The sequence below is a fragment of the Aythya fuligula genome, chromosome 5, assembly GCF_009819795.1.
Source record: "Aythya fuligula isolate bAytFul2 chromosome 5, bAytFul2.pri, whole genome shotgun sequence".
Lineage (NCBI taxonomy): Eukaryota > Metazoa > Chordata > Aves > Anseriformes > Anatidae > Aythya > Aythya fuligula.
The window spans coordinates 57,890,122-57,913,123 of NC_045563.1; the positions used below are offsets into that span (position 1 = coordinate 57,890,122).

The window sequence follows — 23,002 nt, forward strand, 5'->3', positions numbered from 1 at the left end:
TGTCCTTAATCTGCGCGATCAGAAAAGGTTTTGTCCCGGAGACAATATACATAACTTCTAGGTAAATGATCTCTTTTCCTTGTATAGTTTTACGCTTCACTAGTTACTCACCTGCTACTTAGCTATAGAATACTCTTTGTTCAGAAAGAATCGGAGAAAGCTGTGGACTGTTGTGTGACTTGTGGTGACTGGACCCAGAAAAGAGTCTGCAGCTGCACGAGTCTCGTTTGTCTGCGCGCCTTGTTAGCTAGAAGTGAAGTTCACAATGAAGGCTGCTGACGGGACAGCCATTTAGTACAGAGGCTAAGAATAAAGATTTGGGCCAGGCTTGTCTTAAGTTTCTTGGCTGACTGAAATACACTTAATGTTACTTCCTACCCGTATAGAAAGGAGGTAGTTCTTCTGGATGCGTGTGTAATTTGGAAAAATAAAGATAACAGTCAAGCATTTATCCTAGCCATCAACGAGTAAGTCCAGGAGTTATCAGAAAACAAAAATCCTTGAAAGCATTTTGCCCACTTTACCTATGAAAATAATCAGTGAGCTACTGAAATACCTGTGCTAAATGATTTGTTTGTTTATTTAGAAAAAGAAAGCTGTACTCCTCTGGTTTTGAATAGCAATGTAACTGTTGAATCCAGGGTACAATGGATGCTATCAGAAAAGCCCCATATGGGTGCACTTTAGATCTTTTGAATACCACAAAAGTTTAGTGACCTAGAAATGAATCAATAAAAAGCCATCCTCTATGTGACAAATTGAAGAACTGAGGGATTCTTACAGATGCATTGACTTTAACAATTCAAGATACACTGTTTGTAAAGGCTTTCTGAGACACATTTAATCCTTTGAGTACTGTAGCAGACTATGAGGTGTTTTATATTTAGATCACTCTCCAATAGTTCATTTTCATGTTTTCACTGTTAAGTTTACTGTTAAGAAAGTTGATGTAAGAAGACAAGAGGAAAGGCTAGTGCTAAAATGCTTCTTCACACTGAACAATGTTTTTAATTTGCTAATGTGAAAGCTCCTCATTGCTTTGCAAAAGGAGGTTTGGAAGGGTATGGCAGGTAAAAACCTCTTCAGTCCCGTTAGATTAGAAATAAATCTAACGCTCAAATTATAATCTTGGGCAAGTCAGTGGAAGGGTTTATTTCCTGTTCCCCACCACTTCGTATACACATAAAAAATATCCTTAACTACTACAGTCTCATTCCCTCTTAGTTTAGTTACATAATCATCCATGCACAGTATGATTTCTTACATTTATCCAGTTTTACAGAGTTTCTATGTTATGTTTGGCACATAACTGACCATGCTGTTTACTTCCTAAGGAATAATTAATATTAAAAATGATGATCCAGAGAGACTCTCTGTATAGTTGCAAACACAAACCCAAGCTAAAAATGCTTTGATTAAATGGGATATTGGCTCATACTCTGGTAAATGTGAGTTAAATCCTGTCCGTATGCAGTGCAGCTTGGTGTTTGTGTGCTCCAAATGATGAAGAAGGTGAACTTTAACCTATACGTGAAAATCAAGTTTTGTGATTTGTCAAGATGTGGTAAATATTACAGCTGAGGATTCTTCCAGAATGCCCGACTTATGTCCCTTTTCTTCTTTTGTTCAAAGGGAGGGAGGTCTAACAGTATTGCCTCCACTGACATCTGCTGCAGCGATTACACGGGAGGCTTGGTGACCTCTTAGGTAGCTCAGACATACTTTTTATTTTTTGAATAAATAGATATCATGCTGTCACTTTACTGATTTGTAAGTGGCTTTGGTTCTTAAACTGAGAGCTTCATAGATGGAAATTAGCACATGCAAGTCAATATTCCATAATGTATAGCTGTAAAGAGCTGTGGGTGGGAACCATATACGTTCCTGGACTCCAGTTACAAAGAAGAACCACTCCAGTTATGTTTGTGTTGTTGTTTTTTGTTGTTTTGTTTTTTCCTCTTTTTGAAGCAATTTAAGGGCTAGGCAGGTTTCAAATAATACGTTTAACAAATAATACTGTAATACTTCTTAAAAACTTTAGTTGGTGTCAGTTCTACTCTGCTTCCCTGGTTGGGATTTGGTTTTATATGAAATGAGCCTTTTGTCTCCATCCTAGTCTCACGAGGATCAACATCCTCAAGTCATGGCAGAATCTATGGACCTGAATCACTAGGAAAACACTTCTTTAGTATCTTTATTAATCACTAAATAGAATAAAGGAAGCTAGAGTAAACTATATAAAGTATTTAATGTCTCTAAACTTTCAAGAAAATAAGTTTGTAATTCTGTAATTCTTTTAGAAGTTTCACCAGTTCTGGTGAAATTTTAACAGGAAACAACAGTAAGCATTTGTGACTATTGCACTTCTCACAGTACTGATCTGTCCGTATTCTTCACTAGATTGTTATTTTTGGAAAGAGAAATGTGCCACTTTTATGTTAATATGTTACTGGAAGTGGATCAGAAGGCTAGTATGTCCTGCTAAGCAGGTTAACAGTCTCAAAGGTAAACGAAAGAATATAATCTGAATTCTTAAATCCCTTAGACTACAATAAGCTGCATGCATCAATGGCTAGTAGTAGTAGGAATAGTGTTGTAATTATTGTACTCCCTTGGGTTTATTTCTCTGTCAGAAAGTGATGGTTTACAGTTGCTTTTAATTAATTTCTTTTTCAAACAGAATTCTTTTTTCATGGTTTTAATGAAAGAGAAACTTTATAAAAAATATTTCTACTTAACAACAAAGTCAGTAATCTTGGAAGCTGAAGGGATTATTGTGTAGAAGGAGAAGAAAGAAATGAAACAATTAATTTTTGCCAAATTAGTAGTGTATACCTTTTAACATTTAAAAAAAAAAAAAAAAAAAGAAAAAGAAGAAAAAGACAAGGTATCTCACATACTAAATCTGAGAGTGAAATGACAAGCAAGGAGATAAATTGTGTGTTGCCCTGATGTCCCATGGAGAATAGGGAGTGTTTCTGGTAGAACTCTTCCTTCCCCAGTGAATTTGAAAATTTCAAATTTTGAAATTTACCAATTTCCGTGTCTTGTTAATCTAAGCACTGGAAGTGGCAGTGTTTGTGTATGGGATCAGGAGCACTGCAGTGAAATGCTATTTTTCTGGGATTTGCTTCTTAAGTTTCCTCATTGCTTTTAGGCTCTTTCTCCTTTTCAGATGTACACATTCTTTCTTCATTTTTCCCTACCACACCTCATTTGTTCTCTTTGATTGCTAAGCTCCAGAATGTGCCGTTCTGGTACATATCAAAATGGTAGTATCCCCATTCCTCCATCCCACTTTAGATATGAATGGCAGCTTTCTCATTTTCAGCTTTTGTTTTTGGTTTTATTAATTATACTTTAACGTTTTCATGTGTGATTCATAATAGGGAGGAAATTGTTTCCAAGTTACACAAACAATGGATTAGGAGTCTTGTTAGTTCTGCATAAAGAAAATTTACCTAATTGGCATGATCTAAAATTTTACTGTATTAATCAGATTATTATACTGTCAGGAATGTGTTGTGCTAGCTGTTAATATTGCTATAATTTTTTCTCTATCTCCTAAAAGTAGAGAACATCCAAGACGGTTCAAATTTCAGAAGTTATTTACTCATTCACTTCCCCCATAGTTTTTAGTTATGCTCAACTTAATTGTATGAAGCTCATTAAGACTTTCTGATTCTAATAATTTCTGATAGTTAACTTGCAACAAAGAGACGCTGATGGAAATGTTTGCCTTCCTGCAGTCAGTGGGAGTTCGTATGTTGGTTTCAGTGGGCTAGTATTCACTACGTCTGCTAACAATAATTTTCTCACCTCTTAAACTGCAAGTTCAGTTGTCTTTTGAATGTGTTCATGTTTTTGCTCTGGATAGATTGCAAAAATGGCATTGCAAATGGTTTTTCAGCCAATTGAATTTTTTCTGTTGAGGACTTGCATTATACAGATTTGCTGGATTTTCTTTTTTTTTTCAATATTTTGCTGTTGCCTATTTTTGTAGTTCTTAAAGCTTTGAAAGAAATACTGATATAAGAATGTCTCTATAAGAAGTGTTAGCTTTAGTTTTAGCATATCTTATATGACCACATTTTGAAAAACATCAATTCATAGATATTTTAAGCAAGTTGATTAATACTTTAAGCATAAAGAATATAAAGATAACATAGGTCTAAGAAATGAACAAAACTGCTTCCCATTGAGCCATGATTTTGGTAAATCAATCTTGGTTGACACTATGGGAAAACTTGTTATGAAGACAGTACTATTGCTGTATCCCACCCATACTGTAGAATCACCTAAATGATTAAAAACTATATCTCAGGCTTGAAAAATTAGGAATCAAGTGTTGTTTTAAAATTTTCAGATTCATATTTTACCTACTATCTCAGTTCTACAGTACATATTCTAGGAGGTAGACCAAAAGAGGGCTTTTATAGTGTTGTGAAAATAGAGACCGGTGTTCTATCTAATAAAAAAAGAAAAATCCCAACCATTTTTGTTTCCACAGAGGAAGATAAGTATGCTGTTTACTCCAATTTGTTGTTCAAGTATTTCCTTGCGGAGGGAGTTGTCTGTGGACACGACTTGTTTGTTGCTTCTGCTATGGAGCCTCCTGACAACATCTTAAAGGTAAAGACTCATAGCTTTTGGCTAATAAAGTGCTAATTTCTTGATGTATTTAAATACATTTTAAAGTGTATATGTTATATTTTAACAAATGAAATAATCTTGGTGATCCACAGGAATGGGTTGGGAGTCTTTACACTAGCCAGATTTGGGAATTAAATTTAGCTTGCTGGCTTGCCTCTATAAACAGTGAAGTAAGATCTTCTCAAGGATCAGTCTAGGGGCCTACTTATCCGTCATTTAGATCGTGGAAGAAACACTGCAGTTTAGCTGGCTAAACTGAATGGTTTGTATAAACCCAACTGTTTTCTTTCTGTGATAGGTAGGTGGAAACTGTAGTTAAGCTGTTTCCAGTATATTAGGGAGGGTGGGGAAACAGCGTACAAACTGTGTAGATATTTCTTGTAGAAAAAGAAAGAGTAGCATTTAACATCTTTCAGTACATCTTCCTTTACGCATGCTCTTCATTCTGACTGTCTTTTTTCTACCAGGAAATATGGTCACTCTTGCATCAGGTCACATGAAAAGGTTTCTTGCAGACTTTTGTGAACTCTTCATGAAGCACTGATATTTTCCATTATCAGAAAATTATACAAGGGAAAAAATCCAGTCAATACTGTTTAAAAAAAAAAAAAAAAAAAAGCTGAGGATAATCTTAAATTATGAGGATAATCTTAAAAAATTGATTAAATATTGTATATCTTTCTAAGGCTGCTTTTTTGTAATATCAAAAGTAAAATATAATTTTCTGGTTGCTTCTGCATCAAGGGTCATCTGACTGTTTTCTTCAGAATCTTCAAAGGCTATTTCTGGTCAAAATTACTCCTTTTCTCATTCCTTACCTAGTGATGGTAGTTTTTGTGCTTCATCTGTTCATTATGTTCTTCAGTATTCATGAAAAAATATATTCTTAATGAAATTATATGCTTGTGGTTAGAAAAAAATATTTTTTTATGTTCTTGAAACTAAAAATTTCATTCCTAAATGAATACTTATTATGATTTGTTCTTGTCTTTTATAATATAACCTAAACAAATAGGCTAGAATTTTATTGTGAATTATGAATTGCATAAGAATTTGTGCTTTTTATAAAAGTAGTTGTTATTAAATAATTGATAATCAAGTCATTGACTGGCTGACCATACAATACGTGGTCATTGCATTTGTTGTTCTCATTAAAATTAAATTAGTCAAATGAATATTTTTATTGCATGGTATTAAATGTCTTAAAATAGACCAGCTAACATGCATGTCATTCTTCTCTCATTCACCTTGAAATTAATCATTTATAGCATGTCACATTTTTCCTGGTTCCTGTTTATTATGCTTTTGCTAGTCAACAGACATTGTTACATACCTCCATCCTTCTTGTACCAGTTGGAGTTTCTGGTCAGTTAGTCTGATGCTGTTTAGTGAGCTCAGTTGTCTGATTTTTGCAGTAAGTTTTCCTTATTTCCTTATTTCACTAGGTAATAATACTGCATTCCTTTGTTGTAACTCCATAATGGTGTTACTAAAAGTGATTATAAAAGGATAGACAATGTTAGTACAGGAAAGTTCAGGGACACGTAATTTTGTCTTGTTTTCTTTCTCCGTTTGTGTGTTTACATATCCAACAGTATTGTCTACGTTTTCTACTCTTACCTTGACTGTTCAACCCTTCCTTTGCTTACAGCAAGGCACAATAGAGTCGATTTCTCTGATTTGTATTGCTGTCTTGAAATTGCTTCAGTGAAGTAACCCTGTAATACATCAGGCATCAATCTAGAAAATTACGTGCTTTCACACTTGGCAGGCTTAGGCACTTCTTGAAAAGCTAGTATGGATTGCCTAAAAAGATGATATTGCAACACCTGGAAGAGTTGATCTAAGACTGGCATTGGCCACAGTTAGGTCTACAAATCATAGAAGCAGCTTTCCCTAAGACTACTTTAATTGACCTTTAAAGGAGAAGACCTTCAGGTGCTTCAAGAAGTTCTCTTCTATTGTAAAAGTGAAGTTCAAGTCAGGTTTTTAAGGCAACATATCTGACTGTTGAATAACATTGTATTTCATTTTTTGAGATTAGTAATTAATTTATTTTCAGTATCTGAATGGACTGTATTCTTTGCTGGAAAGGCAACATGAATTTGGTACATATCAACCTGAATTACATACTTTGTGCTTGTTTTTTATTTTATAACATTGAGGTATGGATTCGGTGTATTCTATAGCTAGTTTTCTATTGAATTATTTTACATAAAGACAGTTCTTTATCCGCCTTATGTCTTTATTGTGTGGTCACTCTATTTATAATTCTCTGCTGAGATGCCATAATTGCCCTATTCTAATTTTATGATGTGATTGGAAGTTTCTTGAACCTATAACCAAGACAAATATTGCTGGTAGTAGGAAGGGGAAAAGACATTCTTATAGACCATAATTATCTTGAAATTGTGTATAACTAAAAGACAAGCAGAGGATAAAAAGCCCTGATCAGCTGCCTAAGATATATTATATTACCACCCACCAATTTATCCATCATCCTTTGAAAACATATTCATGCCTTTTGTAGTCAAAGCTCCTTCAGGAAATTGGCATTAAGACGTAATGCTGAAAAATTATACACCTCTGGTAAAACCTACAGAACTATATACATGCTGTTTTTAGAAAGTATTTTAAACATTTGAGAGCATTTTCTGTTCAATCTATATTCTGCAGCAAAAGATAACTTTTTACTATAAGGGCATAAATAGTGGGAATTGGATACCATAAAAGAAATAGCATGGTATAATTCTGTGATAGATCATAAAACAAAACTGATTGCATAGGTAAATGGAAAGCAAGTTCAATAATAATGTTTCCTTCAGTCATTTTATATCTTAACATTCCATTTTCAGTACAAAACTTTGTTTAGACTGCAGATTATGAAAAGCTGTTAAGTACTCAAGCTGAAAAACAAAGGGAAACTAATAAACAAAGGTGTTCTTTTTCTTGTCTCAATTTCCTTAGTTTCATTGGGTTTAGTGTCTATATATATATATATTTATTTTTTTTAAATTAGCACTCTGAAATTCATGCCAACTATTTTGAAGTTGTATATGGTGTTTGTTTTTGAGAATGGAACACAAATTTGAGGATATGCTTATTAGAAGAATATGGCATAATAAGAATACAAATAAGAATAAGGATATGGCATAAAGCTGCAACAGGGGAGGGTCAGGCTGGGTGTTAGGAAAAGGTTCTTCACTGGGAGGGTGGTTGGGCACTGGAATGAGCTTCTCGGGGAAGTAGTCACAGCTCTGAGCCTGCTGGAATTCAAGATACATTCAGACAACGCTCTTGGACATGTGCTTTCACTTTTTGGGTGGTCCTGTGCGGACCCAGGAATTAGACTCAAATTTATGAAAGTTTTTTTTTAAAAAAAATTCCTGCTGAACTGAGAAGTTCACTAAAACAAGAAAAGTATAATTTAAATATGTCATTTTGCTTAAGCTTGTTTGGTAAGCCTGAAAAAAGTTCTATCTCTGACAAGTTGGTTACACTGACCTGACCTGAAGAACATAAAATGCACACCTAACTCTTTTCCCAAGGAGAAGATGAATGCAGAAAGAACTAAGCAAAATTTATTTTTGTTATTTCCAGTGTCATTTAAGAAACAAACATGCAAAAAAAATGTATTTTAATTATATCAGTTGCAATATAATTTTCTGCATTACAACAACGTTGCTATTAACTTGACACAAAAGTTATAAGGGTGTGAAAGGGTATACTGAGGGGGGAAAAAAATCACTTCTGTTAAAAAGAATGAAATCCTTTTAAGCAGTACCCACACTGAGAACTCTCTAAAGTGTAAAGCTTTGTCTTTAACAAAAGTTTGGACCAATCTAATAAAAAGATTTTCCAGAAGCAGGGCAAATAAATGTCTAGCTTCGGTTTCAGGTTTCCTCTCTACCAATCTGTGGCTGCTTATTAGGATATTTTCTTTCATGATCTTATTAATGAAATGATAAGCTTGTTTTTAAACAGAGTTCTTATATAGGCTATTAAATTTATCAGAATTTTAGAAGTAGTAGTTTTTCAAAAACAGATGTTCAGGCTTCAGTACTAACTATTAGTACTAACTTCAGAACTAACTATTTCACAAAACTATTAGGTAAATTTGTAGAAATGATTTGCTCAGTTAGTCAACTGTGTCTTACAGTGCTCACCTCTAAGTGTGTTCATGAAAAATTTTGTTGGTGGTATTAAATCTGCTTCGGCTAGTGCATTACACACTGCAGTAGAGGTTGCAAAATTTTAAGTAAGGATGCTCCCATTTTTATTCAATATCTTCACGTTAGTTTTCTCAGTGTCTTGTTCTCCTTTTTGTTACATTTATCTTTTACTTAAACACTCCTGAATTGATACAGAAAATGCTGAAGGAAACATCTGATATTCTCTTATGCATTTCTGGTTTTCAGCGTTGTGAAATGCATCTGTAGTGGGAAAAAGTTGTAACAAAGAGTTGTGTGTCTTGACTGTAGGGTTTACTTCTATTTATGTGCTGTAGAGAATACATTCTCATGGTTTATAACAAAACAAAATGGTTAGACTACTTTCAGTTGCTCTGTTTTATGAAATCAAAAAGGTAAATTCTGCTTCCTTTTTTCTCTTCATATAATTTTCATTGACATCTCTGGGTTGACATCCGTTTGGTGCTTTCGCATGCCAAATGTCCATAGAACTAACAGCTTTACCTGGAGATTGAAATAAATTGTTGTGCAAGGGCCCCCTGAAAAAAAATAAAAATCTGTATCCAGTCATTTGTGTTCTTTAACAATAGACCTTGTCCTCACAAGTGTTTACAATCAAAATAGAATCCTCCTCCCTTTTGGGAGTAGGGCCCTTTAAACTGACATTTATATAATACATTATTGAAAAGAAAATATTTACCCTTCCTAACTTACCATCTGGTGTCCTTGAAATACTAAAAATTAACATAATGAAAAAGAGCCTCAAATTCATGCGAGTTTAAACCATTTAAATATCATTGCAATTAAAAAGCAACAGTGAATCACTTTTTTAAAAATTTATTTCCCATGTTTCTTTAGCCAAACCTGTAATAATATTGCATTGCAAGATAGTTGCATAAAACCATGCAAACAGCATACTTATTGGTACAGAAACTGATAATGTTTAAAATTTTTAAGTACTATTAATTACACAGTTATCGAAACCCATAAGGATCAAAGGATTTTCTATAAGAGGGATTTCACATACAGCTTGGATTATGTTGCTAAATAATAGCACAGTAGTACTTCTTTAGCAATGTAAAATAGCTTAGAGAGGAGTATGATGCCTATAGTTGGTGTAATGCATTGGTAATTAAGAGGGTGTGAGGTTAAGCTTCATTAACTGCTGTGGGATTGTATCTTGGATTTTATTATCCCCTAGAGAACGTAAGAAGTGAGAGAGGTCAAACTGTTAGAATCTGATTTTGCTTAGTGCATCTGCCAAAACGAGGCAAGCAAAGTAATGTGGCTGCGAACACAGAAAGACCTGGATTGTTAGCAGATATGGATTGTACATCATTTCCTTTCTGTTCATTACACAGATAAAATATTTATTAACAAAACAGATTACTGCATGTCTGCGTAAGTGTCATAAGTTTGGTTTGTAGGAGACAGTATTATTATAATCGGATTGTCATTTAGTATTAGCACTTTAGAATAACATTTTTTTCAACATTATTTTTTCCTTTTAAAACAAGGCAACAAACTTCCTTCTGTTTTTTGTTTTTTCCTTTCTGCATCTCCCTCTAGACACAGATGGATGCCCCAACCAAACCACACTTAATAACTTTAGCACTTGTCTGCTTTTTTGCATTTTCATGCTGCATAGCAAAGACTTGTATTTTATTTGACCTCAAAAAATGCTGTATTTTTTTATTATTTTTTTTAAACTGTTGCACTACTACATGCTTTGGGTTTTTTTGTTTGTTTGTTTTATGTACCTTATGAAAGATATGTCTTTTTTTAGCCTGGGAGAATATAACAGTTCTCAGGAGCTGACACGCTGATGCCACAAAATTGTCAGTCCCAAAGCTTTTCAAAGCTATATGATGTAGGAGCTGAGATGTTTTTAAGCAAAAACAGGGTAAATAGAGATTTTATGGGTTGATAAATCCACTCTGTTTCTTGGTCTTTTGTTTTTATAATGAGCACTTTTAGTTCCAAATTTTAGAAGCAAGTTTTAAGTGTTTTAATAATCTTCTATGCTGAGATTCTGATTTTGATTCTAATAATATAAATTTATTTACTTAATCCTAAAGAGGCTCAGAATCTTTTTGGATTCAGGAATTATCAAAATGGAATTATCCTACTGATAACTTCAGGAGACTTTAAGTGTTTTTATATCTGATTGATAGACAAGTATAGTTCTAAATCATCTATGTTTGAGTGAAACTTCTGTTAAAAAAAAAAAAAAAAAAAGCATTATTGCTTTTGTTTCTTTATTTGTAATGAATCTGGGAGAAAGGGAGTTGTGATAGTCTTTGAGCTAAAACTATTAAATCTTCTGCACCCAGATATTTTGAGGAAAAGTCCAGGCTTCATCATCTTTAAATGTCGCTCACTGAAGCCATGTCCTCAACTGCTCTCTATGTGAGTCCATTTCAGACATATTTTGGTGTATTTGTGACAGAAGCACCTTGTGTTCTGGGGCTTGTTGGGCTGGTCTGCTTCACCCTTTCCATACCTCTTTTATTTTTCCTTTTCTTTAATAAGAAACAAAACAATCTGAGAAATGATTAATGCTTTGTGATTCTCAGACAATAACAAAACCTCTCATGGTAATGAAAAGTTGTGAAGTATATATCCAACCAGCCAGCCTTTATCTGTGAGAACAGGACATAGCTGTGTCCTGAGAGCTGGAGCCTTTCTCCTGCTTAGGTACTCCGTATCACTCAGATGTGGTCAGTTTTGTGAAGAGCTATGTCCTTAAAACAAAGAATAGCTTTTAATTTGAACAGTTGTCACAAGAATGCATGTATGTTGGCTTTTCATCAGCAGAGATGTACCTTCAAACAGCATTATTTAATCTCTCTTTTATGCAGTTTAGTGTAAATAGGGGGAAAAAAAAAAGAGTAAATAGAAGCTGGGGTAATAGCGATGAAGTTACAATGCAAATCTGGAGGGAAAGAAATGTTACTAGTTCTGTTTGTGGATCTTTGTTTAAAACATATTTATGTTACAGGTAAACCCAGACCATGAATAGGAATGGAACATTTCTCCTATTCATGCTTAAGAACAATATCTCAGCGTATTTAACCAAGTTAATACACCCAGCAGAGCTCAAGTGATTGGCCCTCAAAATACCAGACTGCTCTTTCCAGATTGCAGCTAGATTATGTGAGAAGTTTACTAAGAGACAAAGTTCATAACGACCCCATGCAAGAATGATTCAGGATACGTTTGCTTTAGCATAATGTATTCGTTGGCGTAACAAATAATAAGACAGTGAAACCAAGTAACCCCAGCGATGTTCTAAGTCTCGGTGTATTGCGTGAGTTTGTTTCTTGCATGGAGACAAAAACGCAGTGGCCTGAACTTGGTGCACCTTGGAGCATGCATGGTTCAACTAGGCAGAGCAGTTATGGGGTAAATGCCTTTTGGGAGGGAGCTGGGGAAATAAGAGTTGCTCTTGGTATGAGAGAGTTGTTCACGTGCTCCTGTCCTGTCTGCAGGGCAGCAAGGGACAAGACATAAAATGGACTTGAGCTGACGCATATGCTGCCACTGTACTGAGTCAGGGGATTCTTAAGTTGCTTTTCGTGAATTTAGTCATTTTTAGTAATTAATAATTTAGTCATTTAGAAATTTTTAAATGGTAGAACTTTTTGTTACATCAGAATAAAATCTCCTTTATTAAGTTACAAGTTAAATGAAGTCTATTAGAAAGGAATGGAAGCCTAGGATGGTTTTCACCTCTGGCATCCGAAATCTTTACCAGCTTCAGGTGAAACCGTTTTTCCTTGATCTCTCAATCCACTGCATTCTTAGCAGACTTCTGGCATACCACAGTGGCTAATTGCATTGTACTAATGCTGTGTCTCTACGTGATTGTTTTGGACTGAGCTGCTCAGGTGTCAACAGCTAGCATTGTAGTATTTGTAACGTCTCCCATTTGGCCCCGTGCCATGTAAGAAGGCTTTGTTCTGCATTTGACTGCAAGGCAGGAGCTTTTTTCAGTGTTGCATGAGAGTATTGAAAAAGCTTACACGTTCTCAGTAATACTTGGAGAAACTCTCATATCTTATTGTACTGACCTCTATTTTATTCCAGCATAAAACACAGTCGGGGTGTAAAACCTACAAAACCATTGTCTGTAATGATGTAAAAGCAAATGTGTACAGCTGAGTGTCCCTGTCCCATATTTGTCAATTATTGTACAACGGCATAACAATATATAACTGATAGATATTTGCAGCGATTCTGGAGGAGGAGAATATTAAACGCATTTAAGAAAATATCAGCACTGTATTTCTCTGTAGTTGCAATAAAGTGAATGGTAAAACACACCATTTCCTGAATTTCAGCTTTGCAGATGACATGAGAGCTGCCCAGTGACAGTCCAGAAGATGAGGTAGCAAGTGATTGTATCACTGGTGGGATCAGAAACAGTGCTCAGGGAGCTGGATGAAATGTATTTTATCCAAATAAAGGATAATATAAGTGTACGATTCAGGGAATAGATTTGAAATAATCCTGAATTTTGCACTTGGATATTTAATATTTTACTTTGGTACTTATTTTAATATTTAAGTTTAGTTCTTGCTGCATACATAAACACAACTCTGCTGATAGCAAGAGTTAACCAACATACTTGGAAATACAGGCTAGTTAATCAACCAGGTTTTTTTAACATACAGTTCTGGTTCATCCTTTAGGAAGGAATTCTTTCAATTAGGAAAGCGGATAATTTAAACTATTATATTTTTTGTTTCCTTAATGAAAAATAAGGAACTTTACTTTTGAATAGGGAAATATTAGCTTCTACAAGGCTTTTGCAGTTCATACGCAGAACCAAAGTAAATAAGCTAAAATTATTTGCTCAAAGGTGCATCTTCTGCCTAGCTGCTGAAGTGCAGACATACAGTTGTATTTCTACAACTTTACTGAAGTATTTACACAGAAGTTTTCTTAGCTTTCGTTAGCTGTTATCTCAAAGGGTGTATCCCATATTTAGATCAAGATTATTCTTCTAGGACAGTTTTCAAATTTCTTTTAAGTCCCCATAACTAATACTGTGTAAGAGATACTGATGAGCTCTCAGTATTTTTGAATCATTGCGACCAAACCTCAGTTTTCTCTCTCAAGACTTCTTAATGAAATCTTAGTTTTGTTTTTTGAAAATGAATATGTTTTTGTTTTGATCTATTTGAAGCAGATAAAGAGTTTCTGTGCCATCCAGTTTACACAGATGGGTGATAAAGATGCGTCCGAAAACTTGGCTGCATTTCATTCATCTACTAGGTGTAGAAGCACAATGCATTAATACTGTGCTTCATATCCACCTATTGCTTTGTCAGCAGCACAACTAAGGTGGAAAACAAAGTTTGTAATAAAACATTAACCCTAATCCAGGCCTAAGTCAAACTTACAATTCTGTCCTCCTAGGACCATTAAATCCACCTGTGTGCAATGCTTTTTTAAGATAGAAATGTTTGCATTTGAAACTTTTAAAAATTCCACAATTAAATGTGTCCCTTCTGTTTGCTCCCTTGTGTTCCTAGATGTCTGCCATTAGTAGATAGAATGCTTGATGATGAGCAGAAGGTTCAAAATGTCCTGTTGCAGTTGTCTTCAGCCTCTGTCTGTAGGGTGTTGTAATCTGTTGAATACTTCTTAAAGATTTACAGAAGCTACCAAAGAAAAGGGGCTTATCAAATATGCTTAAATTCACTATGCAAGGAACAGACCTGTTGTCAGAAATGGTTTAGGAGATCAACCTTTTAAAAAAAAGGAGGAAAAAAAGGAATGTGGATGCTGCTCAAGATGCGTAGTTTGTGTACAGTAGCATATACAGTGTTATATTTACCATTCTGCATTCTCTTCTATTTGTACAATCCATTTTACTACAATTATATGGTTTTTGTGTTGTTGTTTTTGTTTTCCACAATCAGTAGGGTCTAGTTTTTCAGAACAGTTATTTAATCAAGTTTTGTTACAGATATTGTAACTGTCCACTACATTAAGTGAACTGCATTAGCCAACGTACTCTTTGGGTAACAATCTGTAGGTAGCTGACATTCTTTCACTCTCCACTTCTAGAAACTTCCGGCCCCTTTGCTTGATGATGCCCACAGAAATGAATTGAGAGAAGAAGCAACACCTGCTAAGTCTGAAGATTCTCAAGATTCTATGAAAATAGCGTGGCGCTATGAGAATTTACCAAAAATGGAGGTAAATCTTAAGTGTTTCATATTTTCGCCTTTCACAGTGAAAATCAATTTGCAGAGGAAGTGCTTTTCAGCACAGGATAGTACTACTGGATTGCCTCCTGAGGGTAAATCATCATTCAGGAATATGTTTCTTGGTTACTATAAATACAGAGAGAAAAGGAATTTGAGAGTTTGCAGGAAATGTAAAATTTAATACAGACAGTAAAAACTGAAAAATAAAAGAGACTTTTTGCTATGGGGTTTTTCAATGAGTATTGTTAAGAGGAGACCACTTCTACAAAAAGTTGGAATAATCTGGTCAGTTACAAACTTTGTCCAGCTGTAGCTGTACAGAAATAACTTATGTAGTTTTGATCAACAGTACTTACTAGATCTCTCTAATGAAAGTACTGTGTTGAAGCAAGCTGTTGACTTGGTTATCCATGTGCGTAACCACTAAAGTAAGCGCTTGAGATTACTGTCACTAGAAACTAGTCACTGGGCAGGGAGAGTATAAGAAACAAGCCCATCATTCAAAGTTTATAGCTGTTAGTGTTCTGTGAATAACGTGTTTCCCAGGGCTGGTGATTTTCATATTTAACCTAGTGGAACAATTAACCTTTAATAAAATTACAGCGTTTTTGGCTATCCAGAACAGAAAACGTGCTTTGTCTATACATTTTAGTCTACTTTTTTTATAAATTCTAGTTTAGATGTAGTCATAACTGCCTAGTAAGTTCAGTCATATTCTTAAAAAACATAATTGGAATGTGACAAAATGATCTTATAAGGCTTGGCATGTTTGGTTTTCTGTGAAATTGCACAGACATGGCTATATAGTTGTGTCAGAAAAGACTTATATATGGTGACATGCCAAATCAAACAGCCTCCAGGGTAATCATATAATCTCATCAATTTTGTTATTGTGGAGCTTGCTGTGCCACTTTGAACCATCCCCAAAATAAATTGTCTGTTTTAAAATCTAACAGAATTCCTAGTACGCCAATATGGAACCTATTGTATGTTCTTACCAAATAGTGTTCTGATGTTCTAACAAAATATAAAACCAAATAATCTGCTTAGGTGTGCACTCATTCTCTATTATTCCATCCAGTAATGGAATATTTTCTCCAGAATAGATAATGTATTCATCATGGATTGTTAAAATTTGATCATGGGAAGTAGAATAAAATGATCGATCTTTAGTGAGGTATTTCCCTTTTTATCGTTGCAGCTTTCAGAAAGGGATCCTGATCATTCTGAATAGTTGATGTACAATATTGTTCTGTATACATTCAATTAAAAAAAAATTAAAAATAGTCTAGTTCTTAAGCTATCTATATCAGAAGTCCTTCAGAATATTGTAGTTAATGAAAACTTATTTTGAAATTGATACTTCTCCATGTTTCATAATGCAGTTTTCAGAAATTTAGGTGCTGTGCCAAATTAATTTGACTGGTCAATATACTCCATGGAGGAGAACATTTGATATTGCCTTGCAGCACCATGGATGGTGTAAAGCACTTAGTAGTATCATTTAATTAACAGCTTAAGTTGTGTTTTATTCTTTAATCTTTGTTTTGGCAATAAAAAAAAAAATAACATTGAATAAAATTTCAAGGTATATTTCCAAATTGATTGAACTAATTAATCCATTTTTGAAGTTTCAAGCCTGAAAGCGAGAAACCAGCTTTGTTTTTAGCTAGAACTCTAAACATGTTAGCAGATAAGTTTTCTGTTCAATATCTGGCTTTACGTGAAGTAAGAACCCTTAGGAAAAGTTGTCTGGAGTTTTTGTTGCCTAATTCAGTTCTTATTTGGAAGTAATTAAGAGGCTATTGTTAATATTTCAGGTATTAACTTCCCGTTTACTGGACCTCATGTAGACTAGCTAGGTAACTGAGTTTTGTTAGGGTGCATGATATTTGTCAGTATTCTCCGTAACTCTCACAGCTTCTCTTTGCATATGTGCACATACCTTGTACAACAGCAAAACACAGATGGTTTATCAGAAATCTGTCAGAGTAACAGGTCTCTTTATGCTTGATGTGCCTTTCCCAGTTTGTTACTTTCATCTGTACCAGAGGTTAATTTCGTTTAAACTTTTGAGTATATGGATAGCCTATTTTGCAATGCAAGACAGTGTGTTTTTTCTTCTTTTTTTTTTTTTTTTTTTGAATGAACTGCTTATGTTCTTGGGGCAATATATAAACTGTCACAGCATGAAATCAATTTTCTGCCTTGATTCATCCTAAATCTGAGATTTCTAGCACATTAGTATTGCAATTAGAAACATTAACAGCAGACGGTAGTGTAAAAGCATGCTCTGCTCACTGACAATTTAGTGCATTTCTCCATGTGCAAAGCAGGAATCCCAGAAAGAACAGGCTTGAGCCTACAATCCACTAATAAATTTATCAGATCAAACTTAAGAGGAATGGAAAGTCTCTGGTTCGCACTCTCCATGGTCATTCTGCTAAGGCAGATTATTCATGCTTACTTGATTCAGGTAGGCTTTTTGCAAGCTTCCCCGCTAAGCCTGGGAATGCAGTACATTGAGGCCTATTCATAGGCTTCTGACATAGCCCGAGCTTTTATTGCATGGTGTTTTATTATAGCCAAATCCTAGTCTCCACCCAGTTTGTAGGCACTGTGCTTATTCTTTTGAATCAAGAGAGGTTATCACCTACCTTAATCCATGCAGCAGGGTGGATTAAGGACACCAATGTGCCTCAGGATTCTCAAAGAGGATCCTGGAAACTTCTTGTTTCTTCTTTTTTGCTGTCTTTACTGAACTCTATTGGGCCTCAGTAAGGATTTGCATCTGAAATGGGCAACCTGGAGCTTTTCTCAATGAAGACATCAGATCAAAGTTCAGTTAGTCAAGGCCTTTCTAAAACATTAAGGGGGCTTGGAAGTACACAATAAAAAGATGAGCTCTGGCAGAGATTGCAGTAAAAACATTCTGATCTGTAATCCGGATAAAGAATAGATTATAGGCCAAAGAACAGCCCCTGTTTAAATTGTTTTTGGAATCCTCATTTTAAATAAAGTTACTTTTACATATAAAATATTTAGAATTCAGTCTGATGGATTGATACGTTTTGTTATACTTCCTTCTTTAAATTCATCCGCTGATAAATAAATTGGAGCACTGACTTAGAGAATCTGTTTTTCTGTCACTTTTTGTGTAAAAACGATCTGCCTCATCTGACTAGATACATATAAGCAATTGTATTTCTTTTTTAATTAAAAACTTGTTTTTTGTTTTAAAATAATGAAAAGCGTGGTTTTAGTTTCGTTATTTTATTGTTTTTGTCGGGAAGATGCTGCAATATTGTTATTAGTTATGTTTTCTGCAAATTGCCCAGGCCGAACATCAATTAACCAAATAATTTCAAAATATTTACTTTAAATCAAGTTATTGTAATTAATCTTAACAGTTTAATATATATATTTGGTAAAATGAAACATGAAATAAAATTGTGGAAATAAATAGCATGACTGCTTTTAGAAAACTAGCTATAAATACATGGCCATCTCTGGCTGTTACGGTGCTTATTTTATTAATAAGACTAAGTTTTATGAAAAACACAAGTGCCGCATAATAACTGGAGTTCAAACTAAATAATTTGCTGCCCAACACACAAAAAATATTGCAACCCCGTTATTGTAATAATTCAGTATACCTTTTGTCATTCCTGTTTGCAGCAAGAATAGCAAATGTTCAATTCGAGCAGAAGTTGTTCTTAAGAATTTTCCTTGCATACAGACACAACCCTACTCAATTTTCAGATAGCTGACAAAATGTATGTATTGGCCTTTTTAAAATAAATAAATAAAATAATAACAGAGTGTTCTAAGTTGTTGTTATATAACCCACTGAAAAACTTTCAGAATTGTTGGGGTAATTCTGGTCACTTTTCAAGAGTAATTCCGTACTTCTGAGTACCAATAAAACAGCGTTTCATTCTACCTTAGAATCAGAGCTTCTTTTTTTTTTTATTATTATTTTTTTTGGTTATATATTTCCATTCATTGTAGAGTGAAGTGATTTCTGAAGTGACGAAGCTCTTGCTCAGCAGTGGTATCGCGGTGGGCGTATTTGCTTTCCAGCAAAAATTGCTTACCAGCATTCTTTGGTCCCTGCGTTGTTATTCTCGGTTACCAGTAAGGTTAGAATTGTCTTATAGTAGGTGTTGCCCTTATTTCAAGAAAACAGTAATCACTAAATGCAAAAGTAGGTAATGTCTCTGTAGAACACTGTCTATTGTATCATTTTTTTCTCATGATAGGTAATCATCTAGTAGATTATTGTAATCAGTGTCAATGTTTCCACAGGCCAGCCCAACAACATCTACCAAGTTTGGACATTACTACGATATTTCTAAAACAATGTCTCCAGAACTGCTTCAGTCTATAAAACGGCACAGTTTTTACCTTCCTGAAGAATTATCTTTAGAGCCTAAACTGAAAACGTGGTAAGTTGCAATCCCACGTGCTTCTGTTTTGCGTTTAAATTTTGTGTGCCTGTTAGTTGTAAAAGATATTTTAGCATCAGCGCTTGCTGTGAAAATTTTTGTAGCCATGTATTGCTCACACGTAGTTCAGCTGTGGTTCCCATGTCAGCACGACATGCCAGGACTGTCAGCAAAGCTGCTGTGCAGAGGCAGCTCTGTATGCTGACTCCTCAGTGGAAGAAGCAAGTTGGTAGGGGCAATTAAGGCAGACATTACTAGGACAACCTGGGACGCAGCTGAATACTCAGTCCAGTCCTACTGACAGTTGAGTGTGGGGACTGGGGAAAACTATTACTGTCTGTCTATGAACTACTCCCTGAGCACCATGCCCCATCAGTTTTCATGAATGTGTGTCAGGTGGCTGTCAGTCATATGAATATAACCATTCACAGTTTTTAGGGCTACGATGACAGGCCATCCTTGACCTACATAGCTTGGAACACTATATCACATTAGTTTATTATGTGACTTTTACTTCTTATATCCTACAGCTTCACCGAAGGAAAATACAAAAAAAACTCTGAGCAGAATTACATTCACTAATTATGTCTTACACAAAACCCTTAATTCCAGCAAAAATCATAAACTCATATCTGAATGAGTAACTTCTTTTAGTTTTTGTCTATCAGTAATTAATTAAGGAAGACCAGAAGAAAATTAGTGACAACAGAGAATACTCCTATTAGCCTATGGCACAAAAATCCATTGCATTTTTCTTGGAGATATTTCAAGTCAAGTCAAATGTCAGATAATGGGCTACCAACCTCTTTGTTTAGCCCAGTCACTTAATTTAGATATCTAGGGCCTATAAATCCCAGTGTATAAGGCCAACTCTGAAAACCGGTAGTACAGTATGCTTTATTGCATGAGATTTTTCATTACAGTACACTAATATAAAAGCCGAGATTTGTAAAATAAGTGCAATATTTATAGAAGTGCACCTTTAGAGTTGTAGAAAAACAAAAGCCAATGTAATTTAGCTTGTAATTTTTCTGTGTTATATGATCAAATATCACTGGTTTTAATTCAGTACAGTGTGTTTTTGCTATGTTATATATATTTTTATATATATAAGCACTTGATAAACTTTGTAGAAAAGGAATAAAATTTGGATTCTGCTTTTCATCATAAATATTTGAACCAACTTTATATGTGATTTACAGTATTATTTTTTTTCAGTTGCAGGGTCATAGAGTATAGATACAGGAGTATTTGATAGCTTAAAAAGTCCTTATATTGTTACTGAACAATTTGACTACCTTTCTATCTCTTCTCTAGCTAACTGGAATGTCTGATGACTATGGGCTTAATCCCACTAACAATATAGCTGTGAAGTATTTGTATATTTTATGTTGAAAACAAGCTAATTCATGTGTTTAGTATAGAACACGGACTTTACCTTTTATGCATTTGATTTTGTAAGACTTACCTAACTCTGATACTTTCTTTATGTGTGCCATCCTGGTAGAAGTTCATAGTTCTTACCATGTGAATTCTATTCTTAGTTTTCACATAACTGAAAGATTAGGTTTAGTTAATTTGCTTGGCAATCTATGACCGTAGGGTTGCATTCTACCATATTTCTGAATGCTTTACAATTGTTTTAATGTGTATTTTATTCAAAGCATTCAGTTTCATACAAGGTGGCTAATTTATTTAATAACTTGATTTACTTTGTTAATATTTCATTATTGGTGCTGGTCATATTGTTGAGGCATCAGTTTCAGATTGTCATCCCTGACTACAAACAGCACTGGTTTTAGATTCCATGTATTGAAAAAGTTGCACTAGGTCAAAGTTAAAATTAGGCGAGAAGAAATGTTCAGAATTGCAACCTCATGAATTCATCATATTTCTCCGTAGCAAAATGGAAGATTTATGCTTCCTGTAAGTACAGTCAGACAATTTTCACACACATTTATAAATAAACTGAACTAGAATTTCAACTTTCATTCATAAGTTTTGTATAACTGGAGTTCATCAGAAGTTATGCAAGAGGAGTAAAGCTTCTCCCATTATCTCTTATATGTACATCCTTGTTGGTGTGCACCTAGCACAGTCAACATCCATAAATTGGACTACTTTATTTACATAAGGAAAGGACAGGTTAAAAAATAAATACATATTTCAAATTGGGACTTCATGAAGTTCATCTGTGATAACAGAACATAACTAGTTGTCAAAGAAATTCCGTGAAGTCAAAAAGGTCAAACAGTACCTGTCTTTAAGGAGAGGAGATGGCAAAGACATCCGTGTGATAACATCAGTGCTCCAAAAAATACCAGAAAAAGTAATATAATTTAGCTTTAAGGTTTTAAGACAGTTTCACCCAGTGTGTTTTTGCTTCTGTGTATTCAACTGAGATAAACTCAAATGTCTTTAAAATAAAACAAGAGGTATTCTGCATCAGGAAAGTCTTCTGTTATGTTGAAGAAGGAGTTGTTATATTTGTTGTTAAATCCTTACCTTGTAAATAATCTGTTACTGAGTCTCGTAGGTAAATCTGAGTGAAATATCAGGCTTTATTCCATTATTGTGTCTGGAAATAACCTGGTAATAATCTGGCCTGATAAGTATCCTGAGCAATGAGTACCTTTATTGAAGTCATAACGTCAAATTTGGAAAGAAGTGGAAGGAATAATTGCATGCGTATTTGATGACAGAATTAAAATAAAAGAAGTTTTAGGTCAGCAATCAGAAATTCTAGTGAAGACAAGCCAAATATCGTATTAGTAGGAATAATTAATTGAACAAATAAAATATGGTAGCAGCTCTCCAGGAAAAAAAATATCTGGGGTTACAAAGTGTCTTGAATATAAGATATATTAGCAGCGTTTTGTGATTAATGTCACTGAAAACATGGAGGTGATAAACTGGAATTTCATGTAGAAGACACACAAAAGACTTCTCCTTTGCTCAGCCATAAAAAGGCCGTCCAGTTTTTGATAGCATCCTTCAAGAAAACTCAGCATCAGTTAGAAGAGGATGGGAAGCTGAGTTTAGATCTAGTATGGGGATATATGGCCCGTGATGGAAGAATGGAAATTCTTTAGACAAATCTGAGAAGAGTCTCAAAGCAAGTTAAAAACTGACATAAAGAGAGCAGTAATTCCGTTGTCTGCGGAAGACAGAAGCAATAATGGGCTACGGTAAATTGTAGCAGTGGAAATGTAGAGTGGACATAAGGAAATATTTTTCTGATGATTAGCACTAGAAGAAGTTGCCTTGCAGACACAGGTTGGGAGTATTGTAGAACCTCCATCATTGAAAATTTCTAAGGACAAGTTAGGTAAATATCTGTCAGAGGTAGTTTAGACATAGTTCATCGTGCCTTGGGGCAAAAAGATAGACTACCTGACCTCTTGAGGTCCCCTTCATCCCTATCTTCTGTGATTCTTTAATACACATTAGTCATAGTGCATTAAATCCAAAACTAAGTATGAATGTTACC

At 34.6% G+C, this 23,002-nt stretch overlaps 1 protein-coding gene across 1 annotated transcript in view; it reads left to right on the plus strand.

Moving 5' to 3' along the window:
• The window catches only part of ELP4 (elongator acetyltransferase complex subunit 4), a 137,938-nt gene that overhangs the window by 9,817 nt on the left and 105,119 nt on the right, over positions 1-23,002 (plus strand). The window contains exons 3-5 of the mRNA XM_032188556.1: positions 4,511-4,632; positions 14,922-15,053; positions 19,373-19,512. Coding sequence (XP_032044447.1) covers positions 4,511-4,632; positions 14,922-15,053; positions 19,373-19,512 — 394 coding nt within the window. The remainder of the gene's footprint in view (positions 1-4,510; positions 4,633-14,921; positions 15,054-19,372; positions 19,513-23,002) is intronic.